At 33.9% G+C, this 19,941-nt stretch overlaps 1 protein-coding gene across 1 annotated transcript in view; it reads right to left on the bottom strand.

The window, feature by feature from the left end:
• LOC127857357 (caltractin-like) overlaps window positions 1-19,269 on the bottom strand; it is a 68,271-nt gene extending 49,002 nt beyond the window's left edge. Inside the window, exons 1-5 of the mRNA XM_052393757.1 lie at window positions 18,964-19,269; window positions 12,126-12,183; window positions 10,619-10,762; window positions 7,657-7,760; window positions 6,710-6,866 (exon numbers count right to left, since the gene is read on the bottom strand). Of these exons, the coding sequence (XP_052249717.1) occupies window positions 6,710-6,866; window positions 7,657-7,760; window positions 10,619-10,762; window positions 12,126-12,183; window positions 18,964-19,269 (769 nt within the window). The remainder of the gene's footprint in view (window positions 1-6,709; window positions 6,867-7,656; window positions 7,761-10,618; window positions 10,763-12,125; window positions 12,184-18,963) is intronic.
• Window positions 19,270-19,941: the final 672 nt, after the last annotated feature.

The following is a 19,941-nucleotide window of genomic DNA, read 5'->3' on the forward strand; positions in this document are numbered from 1 at the left end:
TTAAATTGTATGCATATCAAAAACTACAAAATAAATACCCATATACGCAGGATCATCAAAATAAGTAATAGCTGTTCGACACCTGAACGTAAATGTATTCTCAATTATTGTGTTCGTGAAATATATGAATATTTTTAAGTTTTAAACGACGTTGGTTTAACAAAATATAAAGAGACAAAGTTATTTATGGAAACACAGGCAACAAACTAAGAACACCAATTATTTAAGAACATGTTTAATACAGAGGCGTACGTTCATATCAATGTTATAAGAGTGCTTGTTCGAGATGTCGTTGTAGTGTAGCTTCTCTCAAAGTTGTCCCGGGTATCAATGACTTATACCCAATGAACGATATTGTTGAAATTGTACGACTCCGATTGAAGACAAAGCTTTGGTGATAAACGACAGTAATTGTACATAAATATAACTTGTTTAAATGCAGGGTTTTCAGAGAAAAATGTTCATGGTAAATTCAGGTTAATCTTATTGGATGCCCATAGAGTTAAGTTGTATTCGGTGACAAACGTTGGCAATATATTGTTATAAGTATCAGAAAAAAATCTGTGTATGTATATGGCTTTCGCTTACGCATGTAGGTGTGCATGCTCGTTTTAACTGCTTTAAATAACATGATTATCGTTTTAAAATGTACCATTTTATGTAGCTTAAGATTAAAACATAATACCAAACTTCATTGCTTGGCCTCTAAGAACGTTAATGTTATGATGTTATGTCTTTTAATCTTGTTGTCATCAAAGCCTAGATGTAGTTGATGCTCATGTTGGTTTCATTTCATCGTCCCGATGCTCAGTTTGTTACCCAACTACTGAGTAGTTAAATTGTGATTGAATTGAGGTGTATTATTTAATTGCTGTTAAATGTTAATTTGAGGCGAGGTCTTAAGCGTGTGGCTTTGAACTTATAAAACCGGTTTAAACCCCTAATACTTTGTAGTGACCGTTCAAACGCGGTCCCGCCAGTTTTATTCATGTTCGTGTGTTTGTTGTGCATCTGGATGTCTCGCCTAGTATATTTTTTCTCATTGTTTGGCAATTATTTCCCTGCTGCTATAAATTAAACTATTTTAATTCGAATATAATAAATAAATTCTCTCCTGCTGATGCAGGTGAAGTTTCACTGGGTGTGTATTGCATTGTTTATATTTGGTAACTATAATATTCACTGTACATTCATGGAACAAATGTCTCTCATTACTATGATTGAGTGCATTTCTCCCTTTCAAAAGCATATTTGAATAAAATAATCCACGAAATATCACTTAAGCTAGACAATTTATTTCACGTTTGACGTGTGCGCAACGTCATGAACACAAACATCGATAAATGAATGTGCAGAACAATAAACGCGAAAATTAATGTTAATAAACACTGATTTCACTAATTTAAATCAAACGTTAGACATAACAATGTACATAGTAACACAACACAATAAGACATGTATCCAACATCTCAAAGTATAATTCCAATACAAATAATTGCATTTACAGTAAATGCATGTACTGGTGATATGGCGTATAATAACGAATGCATAACCTTCCACTTCAAAATAACTATGCATTGCCAATGAAGAGAATATTTTAAACGAAAGTATGAAAGATATTTAATCCACGTAAAATAAATAGTGTCATCTTCTAGATAAAAATGAATTTGTAGTATTTAAAACAATAATGCTTTGTTTGTTGGCGCATAGGCCAAGTAAAAATTTCATAACGTTTGATATCGATTTGAGTTTATAAAAATGTATGAAAGCATATAAGTACAGGAAATTTTATTTTAAATTTACCCGTGTTCAATTATTGATCCGAATTGCCTTGGATTTCTTATAAGATATGTAAGCCGATGTTTACCACAGTTTGAGCAGAATTTCATTACACAATTTGTGTATATATTTTTTCTTTGCGCCTTAATTATGATCGATGAATCTATCCTAAACCAAAATAAGAGAAAGTAATTGCTAGTCAAATCGACGATACCAATACACAGCATATACAAACGTCAAGATCTGTATATAAAAGTCACATCCTACGATATAAGAAAAAGCCTTAATTGTATTTTTTAAAACAAAATAAGGGACTGCCTTAATTGTATTTTTAAAACAATGTCATCATCGAGTTTGTGATAAAAAAACAATCTCAGAAAAAGTCATTGATCAAGACCAACCTGTCAATAATTTAAATATTCAATATATATATAATGTCCACATTTTTCTTTCATATTCATATTCGTTATATATAATTCATATGCACCAGTGTATGTGGTGCTATTGTACATAATTTGAAATATTCTTACTTACTATTCTGTTTTGGTGACTTATAGTCCCATCAGGTCAGTTGCAAAGCGTATTTGTATATATATTAATATGATGTTTTGTTATATTGCAGATGTCACGATAATAAACAACTTACTTACTTACTTACTTACTTACTTACTTACTTACTTACTAACGTATTAAATCGAATGTATTGAATACAGTCAGTGCAATTAAGTATTGATCAATTACGTAGTAACGATATACTTTTATATTTGTTCTCCGGGTTGTGGTGTTGAAAGACTTTCATCTTCTATAAAAATGGACTCACGAGTTGTGAAAAAAACCCATTAACTTTTAATTAAATCATTAATAACGTTGAAAAGGATAGAAATTGTTTCCTGTAGGACGAAGCAAATAACCTTTTTCTTGATTACATCTACAGTTAATGTTTACAATCGCAATATATTTAAATGAAAGTACTTTTTTTGCAATTAATTGGACAATATTAAAAAGAAGCTACATTTGAGCGAACTAATTCTGTATCATATATTTGCGGAAATTATTTTCTCAAATATATCATGTTCAATTATCATTTAAAGAAAAGCGAGTATTTACTTAATATCATACAAACTATAGCTAGTGTGATATTGTCTTTTTTAAGATATATATTTGCGAATTAAGAGATTTGCATTGACAATGCACGTGTCGCTCATTACTGAACGCTGCATGGTGTGTGTTGTATGTATAGGCAAAACAATACATATGTGCTTATGATTTATTTGAAAACTACTTAATATGTAAAAAGGAAGTGAAATTACATCTGAATAGTCTATTTACACATTATCAAAAACAAAATTATAAACAATGACATAATCGAAATGTTTACATAAAATAACAAATTGTTTTTAAAGCTTGGTATATAACTTCAAATATGTACTTCTGTTAATATATATTGCGCTAGAAACATTCCATTAATACCCCCCCCCCCCCAAAAAAAAAAAATAGGAAAGGAAGGTCTGCTAAACCTGTTTGGTTAATTTGCCAAACGCAATCAATACTTAACATCTTTCTTATGTTCATTTAAGTTAATTTAATGTTTATTCATCAAATATCATCGACTGCAGCATAAGATACCGAACAATAAATTGTTAATTTAGCCAAAGCCAATATGATTGAATAATGCAAAAATATTTTCAACCTGGAATACCAAACAAATAATAGGGTCGGCGCACACTATAAGACCGGTCGCTATAGTTACATTTAACTCCTGTTTGGCACCTTTTTATGTGCGATAAATTTATTGAAGCGTACTTATTGTGCTTAAACACAAATTGTTGATACAATACGGATTAACTGATACAAATGTGTACGCTAAATATTACCGTATGAGACTCATTACTCCAATGCAATAAAGCATCAAAAGAAGGATAACATGAAACTGTACATATTAAACGTATGGATGAAAATCACAAGTGCACATTTTTATCCATGGCGATACAAACCCTATTGTGAATAAAAGTAATAGATTTATGTATGTGTTTTTATTGAAAGAACACTCAATTGTAGTGGATCGTAAATAAGCAATATGATTACAACTATTTTGATTAAAATCAATATTTAATCGTAATATAAACTTAACAAAAAATAAAAGTAATCAATAACCGATGTAAGTAAATAATTTATAACGATATCTGCTACAAACTTTGAATAAAACGTCCCCCCCCCCAAATAAAAAAAGCAAGAAATTATACGTGACTGGTGACAAACATCTTTTCGGTAAATCCTCATACAGGTATGGTTAAATGGAATGTTAGAGTTTGAACATTTAAGTGCTTGACGTTTCATCATAAATAATGTTCAAACCAATTAATAAAAAACAAAAATATATCCCGACAACGAGTTCAAGGTAGATACAATTCATCGTAATGTCTAGTAACATCTTGGCATGCATTAATGTATTTTATGTCTCATTTAAGACATTTCCCCATGTAGAAACATCGTAGTTATATTTGACAAGCATTGCATGCTTTTTTCAGTTTAAGGAGTTTCATTTTGTAAAAGTCAGCCCCGAGTGGAATTGAGTATATGCCAAAATATGATATACATTTCAAAGTTCTTGTGTAATATAGCCAACCTTAAATTGTTATAAATTTAAATAACAAATGTCAAACATGCGTCAATATATATTTTATCGAACGTATTTTAAAAACAACAATAATCTAACCCTTGACATTATATATGAATCGTTTTATGATCACTAAATTCGTCAGCCCCCAATGATAACAATCATGATTTAAACAATATGTGAACAATTTAACTTACTATTAAAAACAATGATTCCACTTTCCCAAAAATAATTTTTTACATTTTCAGATTAATTTCTAATCCAGTTACTGAGTTGTCATATTGAACTTATCACTGATTGTTATGCTGACAATGATGATGACCGTCATAATGACATTCTGAAATGACATTTTTGCAAAGGAATGTGTGGATATGACAATACTGGTCATGCTAATATTGCATGTACATTTTAAGATGTGTGCAGTGTTTATTTACTTTTTATACCACATTTATATAGCGCCCTTTTTATACTCGAGATGTGCCTTCAAAGGCGCTTTACATTTTCCCCTGATCACTGGGTCATAAGTCGTCCGTTAACATCTTGACGCACGGCGCATTGGCTTATTTCCCTCACAGGTACCCATTTATACACCTGGGTGGAGAGGAACAGATGTGGGATAAATTTCTTGCTCAAGGAAATTCCATTGGTAAGGGCGGGATTTGAACCCGGGACCTCTCGATCCCTCAGCCAGCGTCCTACCATTAGACCACTGCTTCCAGTGAGGGTGAGGATGCGAAAGATACAGATGAAGACTTCGATGTCAATAATGCTGCAAAAGCTAGGGAAGACATTCAACCATTTATGCCTAGTGGACTCTCCAATCCTTCTAAATTGGAGCAATTTATTTTCAAAATTAGGTATGTCTACTATATTTATTTATATTTTTAGAATATTTCTCTACCATTTGTCACTATGTTCCAATATGCACAGATTTTAAGGTATCAAATGTAACTCGCTTACTGCAGTTGATGAAAAATGTATTCGATCTAAGCATCGTCCTTTTAATACCGGACATTGTTATAGTTCGAGTCATCGTTATCGATACGTATATTGGTCTTAAATATTCCTTAGTGATGCATACACGTGATCACTGCTTCATCTGATTGAGTACGTTCGTGATATAATGTGTTCTTCTTGCTATCGTATGTTGTGCGATTGACTCACTCCTTCTTACTGACACTATTCATGTAGCATGTATGGAATCTTAAATAGGAGTTACATGTTTATCGCATGAGATCGAAATTAATCGTCAAATATTTCAACCGTCTTATCACAATTAAAATACATTCTCGATAGAATTATGACCATTCGTTGTTGTTATAAAATATTTCGTTTATGGCACGAATAATTGGGAACAAACGAAAACAGCGGATTCGATGAAATATATATAACTATATTTTTAACTCACACAATTTGTTCAGTTGTGCTTTTGATAACAAAGGTGTATATGTGGAAAGAGTGATATTATCGAAAACTATCATCGTTATTTAGACGCGTTCTGTTTTAATAATTGTCGTTTTGAGGATCTGCTAACGTGGCTTCGTCCAGGCCTTCAATAATATCTGTAAATAAAACATGAACATGGTAAGTTGAAACATGGACATAGTTCAGGACAAATAACCTATCCGATCATATTCGGTACCATACTTGAAATAAAGTCTAAGTTGAGATTATCTTAAGATGTGCTTACAACATAGGTTACAACTACACTCACTATCTACAATTAACTGTGTTAAGGGCGATGCTATCAGATTTTAAATGGACCTTTTCACGTTTTTGTTAATTGACAAAATTTAAAAAAGTGTTTCACATTCGCAAATTGTCATTGCAGTTATGATATTTGTGAGGAAACAGTAATACTGATCATTTACCATGCTCTAAAATATCAATTATATATATTTTTTTACGATTATAAAAACCGAAAATTATAATGCGTTGCAGCGCGAAACGATTGAATATTTTGAAGGGTTTTGATGTTGTCGTTATATTTTGTGATACAACGAGGATTGCTTAAATAAAGTATAAAATTCATCACTCATTGCATAAGCACGGATGGCCGTATGGCCTAAGCGATAGACTGTTAATCCAGGGTTCAGTGGTTCGAATCCGGTTGAGGGTTACATATTTTTCTCCCTTTAATTTTATTCTCGACTTTACTGTAGCTTTTAAGATCCAGTGTTTACATTTATCGATATAAAGCATTTTATTAACAAACTTCGATATCTGTCAACATCTGTGAAAAGGTCCCTTTAAGCACATTACTATCTGTGAATTCACAGTTATAGCACATGAAACGGAAACGGAAGTTCTCACCATGGAAATCGATGCTGTCGAAGTTTGTGTGTTTCCGCTTGTAGACGGACTGAAGCATGTCCTCTACCTCCTCGTCTGTCATCTTTTCACCCATGGTGGTCATAAAGTACCGGAAGTCCCGTATGGAGATCTTCCCGTCCCCATCTCCGTCCAGAACCTGCAAGCATGTTAAGTCATGACAGCTTTTTGTGAGTGCGTTTGCTGTTGCGTAGTTAACAGGAGACCTTATAATGGCGCCCCTAGGAAGTGGCTTATGTTCGACCAATACGAGAAGAGTGAAAGCTCAGTTGAAAATGAGAACTTGTCATATGTTATTGACATAAGCAATTTTGGATATACATTTTGGTGGTAAATGATAGCAACATCATAACCCTATCGATTGTCACTTGTCATGGCTGAGGAAACATCGTTGAAAAACCCTAGCAAGAAGCCACATGTGCGTGTGTGTCAGGTAGTTAATTATATCAACATAAAGGACCCTGGTGATTCTAAAACGCCCACCTGAAAAAAGTGTAGCTAAGTTGTGTAATACTTAAGACCCCTTCTTATATAAAAAGCTCCTCTAGGAGCTGTGATTTTAAAGGAGAAGATTTTCTAAGTTTTAATTTAATGTAAAAGTCCCGTTTTTACCTTATTATTCAACGAACCGAAATCGTTTAAACAATATTCATACATGACTACACAAAGAACATTCTGACCAAAGGTTGAAAGATAATAAGATGTCCTTTGAAGAACTATTGACCGAAGGATGCACGTCACGCACGCACACACGCGCGGACGGACGATGGCCATTACTGTCGGCCAATAGCAAACCATGAGCACGTTTCGTTTGGATGAGCGTGACTGAGTGTGGCTTCGTAATGAGTATTTTCGTGTTTTTGCGGGGGGGGGGGGAATGTTTGCCAAATATTATGTTTAAACTCAGGATGCGAGCCGGTCGTGATTACCTGGAAAGCCTCTTGGATATCCTCTTTATCCTGGCAGCCGTACAGTATGCCTCCCCGCCGCGCCATGTAGCGCTCAATCTCCGCGAACGTCACAGAACCACGCGCTGAAATCATATATTGCTCGACTAATAAAGAGCTTGTGAGATATGCTCAAGGGCAAAAAATTGTAATGACAAGATAACTGGAGAAAAACGTATTTTTGCATTTCTCCACTGCGCATTTTTATGTAATCATTTGTTAAAAATTGTGAGCCTAATTCGCTCCAAACACTTTTGACATTGCATGCTTTCAATTATACCGGCCGACCGCCCTTCTTGATTCTATTTTTTTTGTTCTGTTGTTGAAATTATGCAAATAAATAATACGCATAAAAACATATACTATACTTCATATATATATATTATAACTGTCAAATCACTAACGTGATATCCATATTAATTTAGATCTACATTAAATATAACATTTCAAGAATCCTATGATATTGTATGTATGGAGCCAACATGCTCCTGAATCACGATTTTAACAATTATATGAGCCGTGCTCTGTAAAAGCCTGTGTAGTCCGCACAGGCTAATCAGAGACGACACTTTCCAACCTAAACTGGATTATTATTAATTGAAAACTTTCTTTTTACAGAAAAAATCATAAAAGCGGTAAGTGTCGCCCCGATTAGCCTGTGCGGACTGTACATGCATTAAACTTTTTTTACACAGCACGGCTAATATGTGTTTGCCTTAAATACCGTGCTGGTTGATCGTTTGACATATTCTCAAAGTAAAACTATTCCTGGAATATACAACATAAATTATGTGAACTTTGCCAATCTTCATGTTTTCGTTGTCATTTCAGGACATGAAATAGCTGTTGAAAAGAACTTGGTGAACTACTATGTTGCCCTTTTATTGAACAAGTACAGCGTTCTTGAGATAGAAATAACCGAATAAGGTCTCCACAAGGTGAGATATGTCCAGGATTGCGATAAGATTTCCACCAAAACGGCCAAAAGCAATTTGCTTTACAATAAATATTTTATTACCTACCTAATCTTAATTCGTAGAACCATGTTAAGTTTGTTTCCTGTCGAAAAAATCAGATTCCGTTCGCCTGTAAAACCGAGGACTTAGTTCAACAAAAGAGAGATCAACCAATTCTGTCTGGCAAACTCCAATCCGTTCTTAATGATCTTTAGAAGTATTTCGTCGATTTTTTCATCAAGTTTTTATTGAAAGATTACATTAAGATCAACGAAAATGTAATAAAGGCGATTCCCTGGCCTCTGTGAGAAATAATAAACAATTGGTATGAATTATGCGGACGGTCTGTTGGTTAATTCAAATCGCCAGTGTATCATTTCGTTGTCGCAGGCAAACAAAAGAAAAAGCATTGTCAGAATGATTCCATTATTCAACAAAACGGAAACACTGTAGCATCAAACTAACGTTTAATTGTGCTGTGTTTCATTTTATGCTAAAACTGGAAGCAATCAAGTCCGTAGCCAAGAGACATATCTCCGACAACGCATTCACACATAAACCCACACCCTAGTATAGCCCGCATTCACACATAAACCCACACCCTAGTAGAGACAACGCATTCACACATAAACCCACACCCTAGTAGAGACAACGCATTCACACATAAACCCACACCCTAGTAGAGACAACGCATTCACACATAAACCCACACCCAAGTAGACAACGCATTCACACATAAACCCGACCCCTAGTAGAGACAACGCATTCACACATAAACCCGCACCCTAGTAGAGACAACGCATTCACACATAAACCCACACCCAAGTAGAGACAACGCATTCACACATAAACGCAGACCCAAGTAGAGACAACGCATTCACACATAAACCCACACCCTAGAAGAGACAACGCATTCACACATAAACCCACACCCTAGTAAAGTCAACGCATTCACACATAAACCCACACCCTAGTAGAGACAACGCATTCACACATAAACCCACACCCAAGTAGAGACAACGCATTCACACATAAATCCACACCCTAGTAGAGACAACGCATTCACAAATAAACCCACACCCTAGTAGAGACAATGCATTCACACATAAACCCGCACCCTAGTAGAGACAACGCATTCACACATAAACCCACACCCAAGTAGAGACAACGCATTCACACATAAACGCAGACCCAAGTAGAGACAACGCATTCACACATAAACCCACACCCTAGAAGAGACAACGCATTCACACATAAACCCACACCCTAGTAAAGTCAACGCATTCACACATAAACCCACACCCTAGTAGAGACAACGCATTCACACATAAACCCACACCCAAGTAGAGACAACGCATTCACACATAAATCCACACCCTAGTAGAGACAACGCATTCACAAATAAACCCACACCCTAGTAGAGAAAACGCATTAACAAATAACCCCACACCCTAGTAGAGACCATGGGCATTGAATGATGACGGCTGAAATGGCTTTTTTTCAGTTTGACAATATGCAACCCTTTTTTGTTAAGATAATCCTATTGTAGTTTAAGCGTGAGACAGTATTCTGATACTCGACCATAATTTGTTGTTTTCATGGCGAACATGAATACTCACGCGAAATAGACTGGTAATATAATTGCATTTGTAAAGTTAATGAACATACATGCTACTTGAGGGCTAGAATCAGAAGAACGCCGCACGAGCTACCATTTAACAATGCGTTGGTTTAAAGTGCGATTGTAAGAGTAATACTATCACCATTCTATTAAAATTGGTCCATATAGTATACATTTAGAGAGAACACAGATGCTGATAAGGACCTGCTATTATCACAATTGATGCATGATTTAATTGCTCCTAATGCGCATATGTGCTTACAATTTTGGTTGGCTTTAAACGGCTGTCGAGTCACCATCTTACGTGATCAGTGGGCAGAGTAATCGGTGTCCTTGTTTTATATTGATTGTAAAAGACAAAACTTACAGCTGACGACGAGCTCGTGTTTTGCCTCCTCTAGTTCACGCTCTGAAGGGTTCCATCCCAGACACCGAAGCAAGGCCCCGAGGTCTCTGGCAGCCATTTTATTTTTTCCTCCTTTTTCGAACATCACAAATGCCTTTCTGAGTTCTGTAAGCACAAGTGTGATGTGGCTTAACTGCATCCATTTACAGGTTTGGTATGTGGTGTACTGCTAAAGTAATTTAATTTTTCCATTTATCTTCTACAAAGAAGTTTTTTGTACTTTTTAAAAATGATTTACAGTTTGACCGCATAATTTTATACAAAAATACTTAAATAAAAAATCTTTAACCTGAAAAGCTACCTGTAAAATACGTTTTAAAACATAATACTAAAATGAATAGGTAAGCCCCAGACAACAAATTTAGATTAAAAACACCTTACTTGTTTGGTTTTTTGTAAGTAAATGTAATATTTCGTTTTTAAATATTCCTAAAAAAAATTTTGTCTTCGTCGGACGTGTGTTCGTCTTTCATGGTTTTTAGCCATCGTAAACAAAAACTCATGTATTTTTTTTTTTAATTTATGTTTATCATTCGCTAGAATGGTTCTCTCTAGAAAGGGTAAAAAAACGTTGCCTAAGAAAAAGAGAGAAATAATTTTCAAAAACACAATAATGGGTCTCTGGGGAGAACCTTTAAACCATTAAAAATAATTAGTGTTCACTCCTGGATTCTATTTTCAGGATCGGAGTGAAAGCTAATTCATGGATAATGCAGAACAATCGCATCGTTCGAGATACAATATGGCACTTAAAGGATGTAAAAATGGAACGAGTAAATAACAACATGATTTAAGGACCTTAGGGACGCTATTAAACATGTGTGTTACCACTACAGAAATAACATTAATTCAATATTTAAGATGTGTGTATATCTGATAAAAAGGTCGAGAATAAATTTATTTCCATTAAAAAATCAGTTTCTTTACCACTAACTCAATAGACGGTCTTTTTGTGAAAATATCGTATTTAAATACGTATAGGCTGTGCTGAGTTGGTCTTAAGATATCAACCGTTTAAATGTGGGGATATCATACCGTATTTCATTTGGCTTGCTATAAGATTGTGTTGGATATAGACGTGATGAGTTATTAATAAAATGATCCGCAACAAAGTAAAAGTATTTATTTCCAGCATTAGCTTTTAAAACTATCGCTTCATGCCAAATTGACCTGGTGCTGTATACTTTGTAACAACTAGTTCTAGTATTCATTTTAAATGTTACAGTTTTGTGTTCGTTTTAATATTAAAAAAAATCGTCTAACAAGTTAATAAATATAGACATTAACGATTTATTATAATAGTTACAGTGTTTCCTTTTCTCTGAGTTTAAGATACTTTTTTCTGTGTTGTAGGGTATCATTTCTCTGAGCTTTGGATCCCTTCTCTCCAAATTGCAGTTCCATTTTCTATGAGTTTTAGTTACCTTTGCTCAGAGTTAATTTACCTTTTTCTCTAAGTTTCAATTACCTTTTCTCTGTTCCTCTGTCAGCTCATTTTCTTCTGTTGAAGATATCGAGTTTGAAGGCTTTAAACAAATACATCATGATCACTAATCTGTAAAATAATTAAAGAATATTATTCGAATTTACTTTTACAAAAAGACAAACACAAATGACATTCTGCCTTAAAAATGCTCGATTGGTCACTGTCGGCTCGAAAACAAAAAAAAAATGCGAGTGAAAATATTGCAATAGTTATTTTCACTACACAACTTCTGAAATCTAAAATTTAAACAGTGGTGTGAATTTCACGCCACTGTGTAAAGCTTTAGACTTCAGAAAGATGCTGACTTACTTGTAATATTCCATAAATTTAGATTAAAAATAAGTTTTTTAAGAATTAAATTCAACTTTAAAATTGTCAAATGTTAAAAAAGAGGGTGGGTGACCCCTCACGCACACTAACCGGTTTGCCACCCCCCCCCCACCTAGTTAAAAAAAATCATGCGTTCGGCCCTGTATTGTATTGGTAATTGGAATAATGAATCGCGAAGCTTAGTTTAGCAATATTTATTTTATCAAATAAACATGCATCATAAAACAAACATAGATATGATTAATTAGACCACGTTATATAAATCAATATTAATGAAAATAACAAACTGAGTAAAAAGCTGCGATGATTATGAATAAATTACTATGACATTGTACGAAGCTTGACGTAATTGAAAAGGAAGTTAATGGCTTATACTAACACTCTCTAATGCGAACAATCCATTCACTCCGGATAAATCGTGTTAAAATGAACATGCAATCGTGTTACCAACATGTCTTGTCTGTGACAGACAATGAAATCAAACTTAAGCTGGATTAGATAAAAATATGGAACGCCTCGTCTGTCTCCTGTTGACTATTGATATATCAGAGGTTTCATTGAAATGATGTGGGTTTAAATCATATGATATTTGCTTGTAATAGTATGCTGTGTGCTTTCCATAGTATTTTTTTGTGTTAGTGATGGGTGGATGTGTGTTTATGATGATATGCTGTGTTTGCCATTGTATGCTTTGTGTCTGTCATGGTATGTTGTGTGTTTGTCATTGTATGCTAGGTGTTCGTGATGGTACGCTGTGTTTGAAATGGCATGTTGTGAGTTTCATTGAAATGACGTGCGTTTAAATCAAACGAGATGTGCTTATAAAAGAAACCTGTGTGCTTGAAAAGTATGGTGTGTGTATGTGATTGTATGCTGTGTGTTTGTGATGGTATGCTAGGTGTTTGTCATACCTCTGATATATCAATATTTAACAGGAGACGGACGGGGCGTTCCGTATGAAAACAGATACGTGGAATATGATTAGTCATTTAAATCTTACGAAATGACAGGTTTTATAATAACAACGATCTATAGTAAAGGCCGGGGAAAGTGACGTCATTGACCAATGACAACCGCCCAGAACGTGACGGCATTACTTTCAGGAGAACAATTCGTATATATGTTCTTTTAAGTTTTGTCTAAGCGTTTATTATAAAGAGCTTATTTTTAAGAACGATAGCGTAATGCGTATGTGTGCTTTGTGTACATTTAATATAAATGTACGTGTCTTATTATTCCTACATCCGTCATTATATGAATCAGGGTGCAGAATCAACGGGGTTTTCAGGGGTTTACACACGGGCTAGACAGAATGTAATCGCACCGTTAGGAACATTATTATGGCAAATATCTCAAGTAATTGAAATACATTTGAAGAAATATATAGTGCATAAAAGACAGTTTTTCTTGCAGTTTATGCCGATATCTTAAGGTATAAGAATAAATCATTGAATACGTCTGAAATCGGTACCAAAGTTTAACGTTGCGTGAAACTTTACCGGCCATTAACCGTATACAATGTATGCAGTAAAATGTTGTTTTTTTAACAAGAATACATGCTTATTAAACAAAGTAATTATGATGTATTTCACATTGCCATAAGCAGCATAAAAATCTGCCTTTTGTGCACTAGTTGAAATTCTTAAGAAAACTTGTTTAAAAAGTTATCTGAAATAAAGCACTGCTCACCGTCGTGTTAAATCTATTAAAGTTAAAAAGAAGAACCCCAAATAGTCACGTGATCCTGCACCCTGAGAATGAGTTTCTGACGTTTGTGCACTCAAATTAGTACATTATTTAAAAGTTAATCTGTTCGTTAATATTTTCTGCTGAAAACATATTTGTATTTTACATAACGCCTTAGGGCATGTATATCAAACAATAGTTGAATGCGACATTCAGAAATAAAATGGAATTCTTTTTGAAAGTTTTCCCCAAGAAGCAACGGCTGCGTTTTTTAAATTTGAAATCTTGTTTTAACCTTGCTAGATATATTTAAGAGGTTTTGTTTACCAAATTGGTTTTGCAGCAAAACAATTGATGGATATCAATTCATAAATAAGATTACACACTCGTTCGTTCGCAGATGTATTATTTTTTATGAAAAGAAATCAATATGATATAAGATTGTTATCGATGTTGTAACACGGAATACTGATGGATAAGGCCTAATATTTAGTAACAATATTTGTCTTTTTTTTAAAAACCTAGATTTTTTTGTAACCATATTTTCGGTTTAAAATAAATTACTGATTGAAAGGCAATTTACAATATACTTATACAAAAACATATGCACAAAAAGGAAGTCACAACTAGTAGACCGTCAGAAATGAGAAAAACACATAACATTAGATGGATATTAACCGAACAGAGTGCCTGCTTTAAATGGATACAAGCAATACAACGGATAAATAAACACGAACCTGAATACAATTTTATGTAAATGATTATTTTGTGTGAAAAAGACTATTACAGACAATTAAACAATTATGTGGATCTTGCCTTCTGAATCGCACAGCATAATCGGCTTGTCAATTAATACATTTCACATAAAAACGAATATAGCCGGTAACGGTTGTATAAGAACCTTTATTAGTCACCCTTCTAGTGTGTAAAATAATAACTTAAATATAACATATACCATGTATTGAATAATGCGAAACACGTAGGATAGACAGTTAAAAGCACTAGCCGACGTACACCAGTTGTTTTCGTTATTAAGATATCCTAAATGCTTATAAATTATAAAATGTATTACCAGAAATTTGCATGTCACTATTATAAAAATATTAAATTTACTAACTTTTCCATTATGTTGGGTATTTATTCTTTTTGCATTCAATTTTATCGATTGCAGTTTTCGACTTGCGTCAGGCATAATCCTCACGCAAGTGACCGCTCCAGAAAATTAATATTGTTTCAGCTATAATCATTAATACTACATTTTGGTTTTATTTTATTTTATCCTCAACCTTAAAGATTGTATAAAAATAAACTCTGGGTGTCGTGTAAACTTATGCTTTACATGCATACCAGCATTTAGATTGATACTTCATGTACATAGCGGACTTTTTGCCTTTCATTAACGAATAAAAGTCAAATGAAGTCAAGAATTTAAGACTATTAAAATTGTTATACTGTATAAACTTCGCATTCATCTGTTATTAATTTTCAATCAACACGTGTACTACATGACTGCATTAAAATATATTTACCGTATATGAATATTAAACTTTAGTAATTAATCCAAGACTGCGCTTTTATTCTTTTAACTGCATGCAAAGCCAATCGTCAAAATGCACGTGCTTGCCAGCTGACATTCAGTCGCTGGATTGCATCATTCATTCATTTCAAGAATTTAATATACAACAACAACAACAACAACATTTATTTCGGCAATTGAGCTACAAAATAGCTTCTAGCCTACAATTTGATAAAGTGAATGGTAATTCTTCAGGTAAAGATTGCTGTGATTGATAGTTGAATAAGGAGGAAGAAAGATATTAGTATAACAGGTCAAATATTGTTTATGTAATGTTAGTGCTTGATGGTCTTTACATATTCGCATACATGAACATAATATAACGAAATCGCTTTTTGGCATAATGAGAATACTATATAGATATATAAATATTACAAAATTACAATAGCGCATGCTCATAATGAGAAAACTATTTTTACTATTAACAAAGTAAAACCAATATTTCACATACACAACCAATAAATAAAATGGTGCATGCTATCGATAAAAAAGTTGAAATATGTAAATATATATATTAACATAGTTACATAGTAAAGCTAGTATTTCACATACACATCTATCAAATGAAATGGTGTATGTTATCGATGAGAAAAGTTGAATAATGTGCATATATACAGACAATTAGTTAAGTCATTAATTCAATTAACATTTTCCGTTTGAAGCAATAATAATTATATTTGTGCGTAAGTTAAATGCTTATGATTTTTCTCTTAGTCTACTTGCATCGTAAGTATATTTTGCAATTTGAAGTATTTCATATTTATTTTTAGTTGACATGAGCGCTTTAAATTTGGTTAATGTTGGCCATCTGCAATAATATGATTTGAAGTGTTTTCTTCTTAGATGTGATTATAATTGGCATGTTAGCATGAAATGATATTCGTTTTCTATTAAATTGGTACAACATATTTTGCATTTTCTTTCTGTTTTCTTTTATTATAGTAACGTCCTTGTTCAATTTCTAGATTATGCGATGATAGCCTGAATTGGCTAAGTGCTATTCTATATTTATTTTGTCTGATTATGTGCAAATATGGTTCAAATTCAAATCTGGTTTTAAACATACAAAATGTGCTAAGTCTGCCAGATTGATTAATGCTACTTAATTTTGCTTTCTTATGATATAGTAATGCGTTCTTGATTAATCCATAACTTTGCTAACCCTAATTGTTCTAACATTTCTGCTATTTGTGACGCCCAATTGTTTTTAATATAATTGATTCCGTTGTCGGCGTCGTTTTTCAGTGGGAGATAAAACTGTTTTAGAATACTGCTTTCATTTAAAATTATTGTTTTTCCGAATATCGGAACATAATAATCTGGCTGTGTTCATGCATCGGGATTCTACCTAGTTCTCCGTATAATCCTACAAGATTGGTTGTTACATAATTATTGAGAATTGGGGATATTAATAAATCAAAATGTATTAAAAGGACTTTATTTATGTTATATTTATATTGGTTGAACAATGTACAGATTAAAAACAGTGTCATACAAGAGTGTTAAATTGCCTGCTATCATCGTCTCTTTTAAAATGGAATGGCGAATTGAGGATGGCGATGAACGTATGTAACGTGTATGCCGCGTGTAGATTTTAAATCGTTGAACGAAACAAAACTAGATGAAAAACAAGTTGTTTCAATCCATACAAAACAGTTGGCGAGTAGGGCATAAGCCAGGGGATGTTTCACTTTTATATGTCAGTTATTAAAAAACGTGTGTCAAAAGAACAGTTGAAGAATGGTTGTTTAAAGATTACGATTTACACAATCGGCGGGGATAAATGCTGCATCATGTTTTTCGTATGGGGTACACATTTTGTAAGTTAAAAATGGCCGTATTGAATCTTTGATTTTGGTCTTTCGCTTTGGTTAAACAATACTTTTAGTTTGTAAAAAAACCTTATTTATTGTACGCACGCGTTTAACATTTGGAATGCTATTTAAATTTTAATTAAGACGTTTCAAATTGTTTTGTAACTTTTCTTTTGCATGAAATTGTTAGGACTATTTCGCGTGGCGTTACCGGGAAAGCTCATACATAATTTTGATATAGATACGCAATCATCGATTCAATTAATTTTATATATGCAAAGGCAATGGCATTTAATGAAACGCTTATATTTGTATTGTCTAACCTAAGTTAATTTCAACAATATTAAAGCTAAGGTATTGTGTATATTGACGTATGGAATTGTATTTCTTTCATATCTAATGATAAAATATGACATTTTTGCAGTGAAATAACAGCAGTGAAAATAATCAAATTTTCGGAACTACTTTTTCTATTTTTAGATTATCATATCAAGATATACTTTAAGATTTATATATACTTTTTATGATCATGAGTGAATTAAAAACGAGTTTTCATCGAATCCAACACATTTTCTTTTTATTTTATGCTTTTTTTTCACCGTGTAATTACATTGTAAAAGAGTTATCTGGAGAATTTCGCTGAATTTCGCTGGTACGATGACGTCATTTTATGTATTGAAATGTATTAAGGCACACCACTGCAGAAATGGTAACTTTTCGGCGAAAGGGAAACAGCTGTTAATTCTTTTATTGAAAAAGGGGCATAAAAGAAACAGACAATTTGTTCATGTCAGTGTAAGCTCATGAGCTGCGCCACTGTGAAAATATATTTTCCATGATCACTCGTGAATAACAAATGATCTTACACTGTCATGAACAAATATCATATATTTGTTTGACTCAAATCAACATTTGTATTCTCCGCAATAAATGATCAGAAAACGTGTTAGCTGTGAAACGGGGGTTTAATGCATGTGCGTAAAGAGTCGTCCAAGATTATCCATCAGGGACGACACTTCCCAGTTTTATGATATTTTTCGTTTCACGAAAGTCTCTTCTTAGCAAAAAGTAAAGTTTAGGCGGAAAGTGTCGTACCTGTGCGGACGGCACAGTCTAATCTGGGAAAACACTTTTCACATCCGCAATAAGTGATCAGAAAACACATTAACTATGGCGCAGTGGATGTTGTTAGTTTTATAACGAATGTAAAACGCCACCAATTAAAATTTTCCGCAATATAACTAATTATACTTAAATTAAACGTCCTCGTTTTCCCATTAGCCCACGCGACTTTGTCTCGCTCATTTGTTTAATTTTATTAAAAAGCCATAGGCGTTAATTCACTCGGACGACATTCATAATAAATAAGTTTAGCGCTTGAGGCCCAAATGATGATGAGTCTTAAATGACTTACCGACGGTACCTCATTGCTGCCGAGTTTCATAATTTGTAATGACTTCAATGACGGCTTTCGGGACTGCATATCCACGGCCAGGGGCATGGCACAGGGTGCCGAGCATCGCCGCCGCGACATCCGGGACCTCCGAGCCTCTTCCGGTGTGGGGGTGAGCCCAGAGCGGTCAACTGTCGTCCAGTTGGCATTCTCCTCCTTGACGGATTTCTGCCAACAGAGAGACTTTGCCTTTGCCGACGAACTCTTCAAGTTACTCTTGAGCGGCGAGAATGAGAAAAACGACGGTTTTGATGACGATTTATCCATTGTACATAAGTTGTCCCAACACTTTTTGACTTGAAGAAAGGTACCGAACTATAGTTATCCCTTTATGATTTCAAATGATATAGCAAGAAACAACATTCCAAATTGATCAAAATTTTTTGTAATAATTTGTGCTTTATATTTAAGGACAACCATTACAGTATATCACAGTAAATGCAGAACAGCACATTCTGGTCGACCGCTATGGAGATGTCCCGTTTGTCATTGCCAGTGTTGGCACGCGAGACAAGCATGGGTTCCGTGAGGCATATGCGAGATTCTCATTGCGCCATTAATAATTCAAAGCTAATATCTGCACACTCGTTCCGTCTGCCCTTAGAACAGATAGACAATCTATTTTTGAAATGGTTCCGCAATAGTGTGGTCTTGCTTCCACTAGTTTGACACATCTACCATGTATTTCCAAAACCTCTTCTTTCCGCCTTCTATGGAGAAATGTGAAGCTTCAATAAGGTACAAGTGAAGCAATTATTATTTTCGTGTGTCGATTGCAATCTACGAACTTCAAAAGCGCATTTGCATGTGAACATTTTTCATTTATTTGTATTGCTTGATTAGAAACTCAATTATCGTATCAAGGTCAACAAAGTCCGTACTAAATTATTTGTTATAAATTATCATTCATCAACTAGGTTAAGCAATTTCAACGTTTGT

Source organism: Dreissena polymorpha, chromosome 14 (assembly GCF_020536995.1).
Source record: "Dreissena polymorpha isolate Duluth1 chromosome 14, UMN_Dpol_1.0, whole genome shotgun sequence".
Classification (NCBI taxonomy): domain Eukaryota; kingdom Metazoa; phylum Mollusca; class Bivalvia; order Myida; family Dreissenidae; genus Dreissena; species Dreissena polymorpha.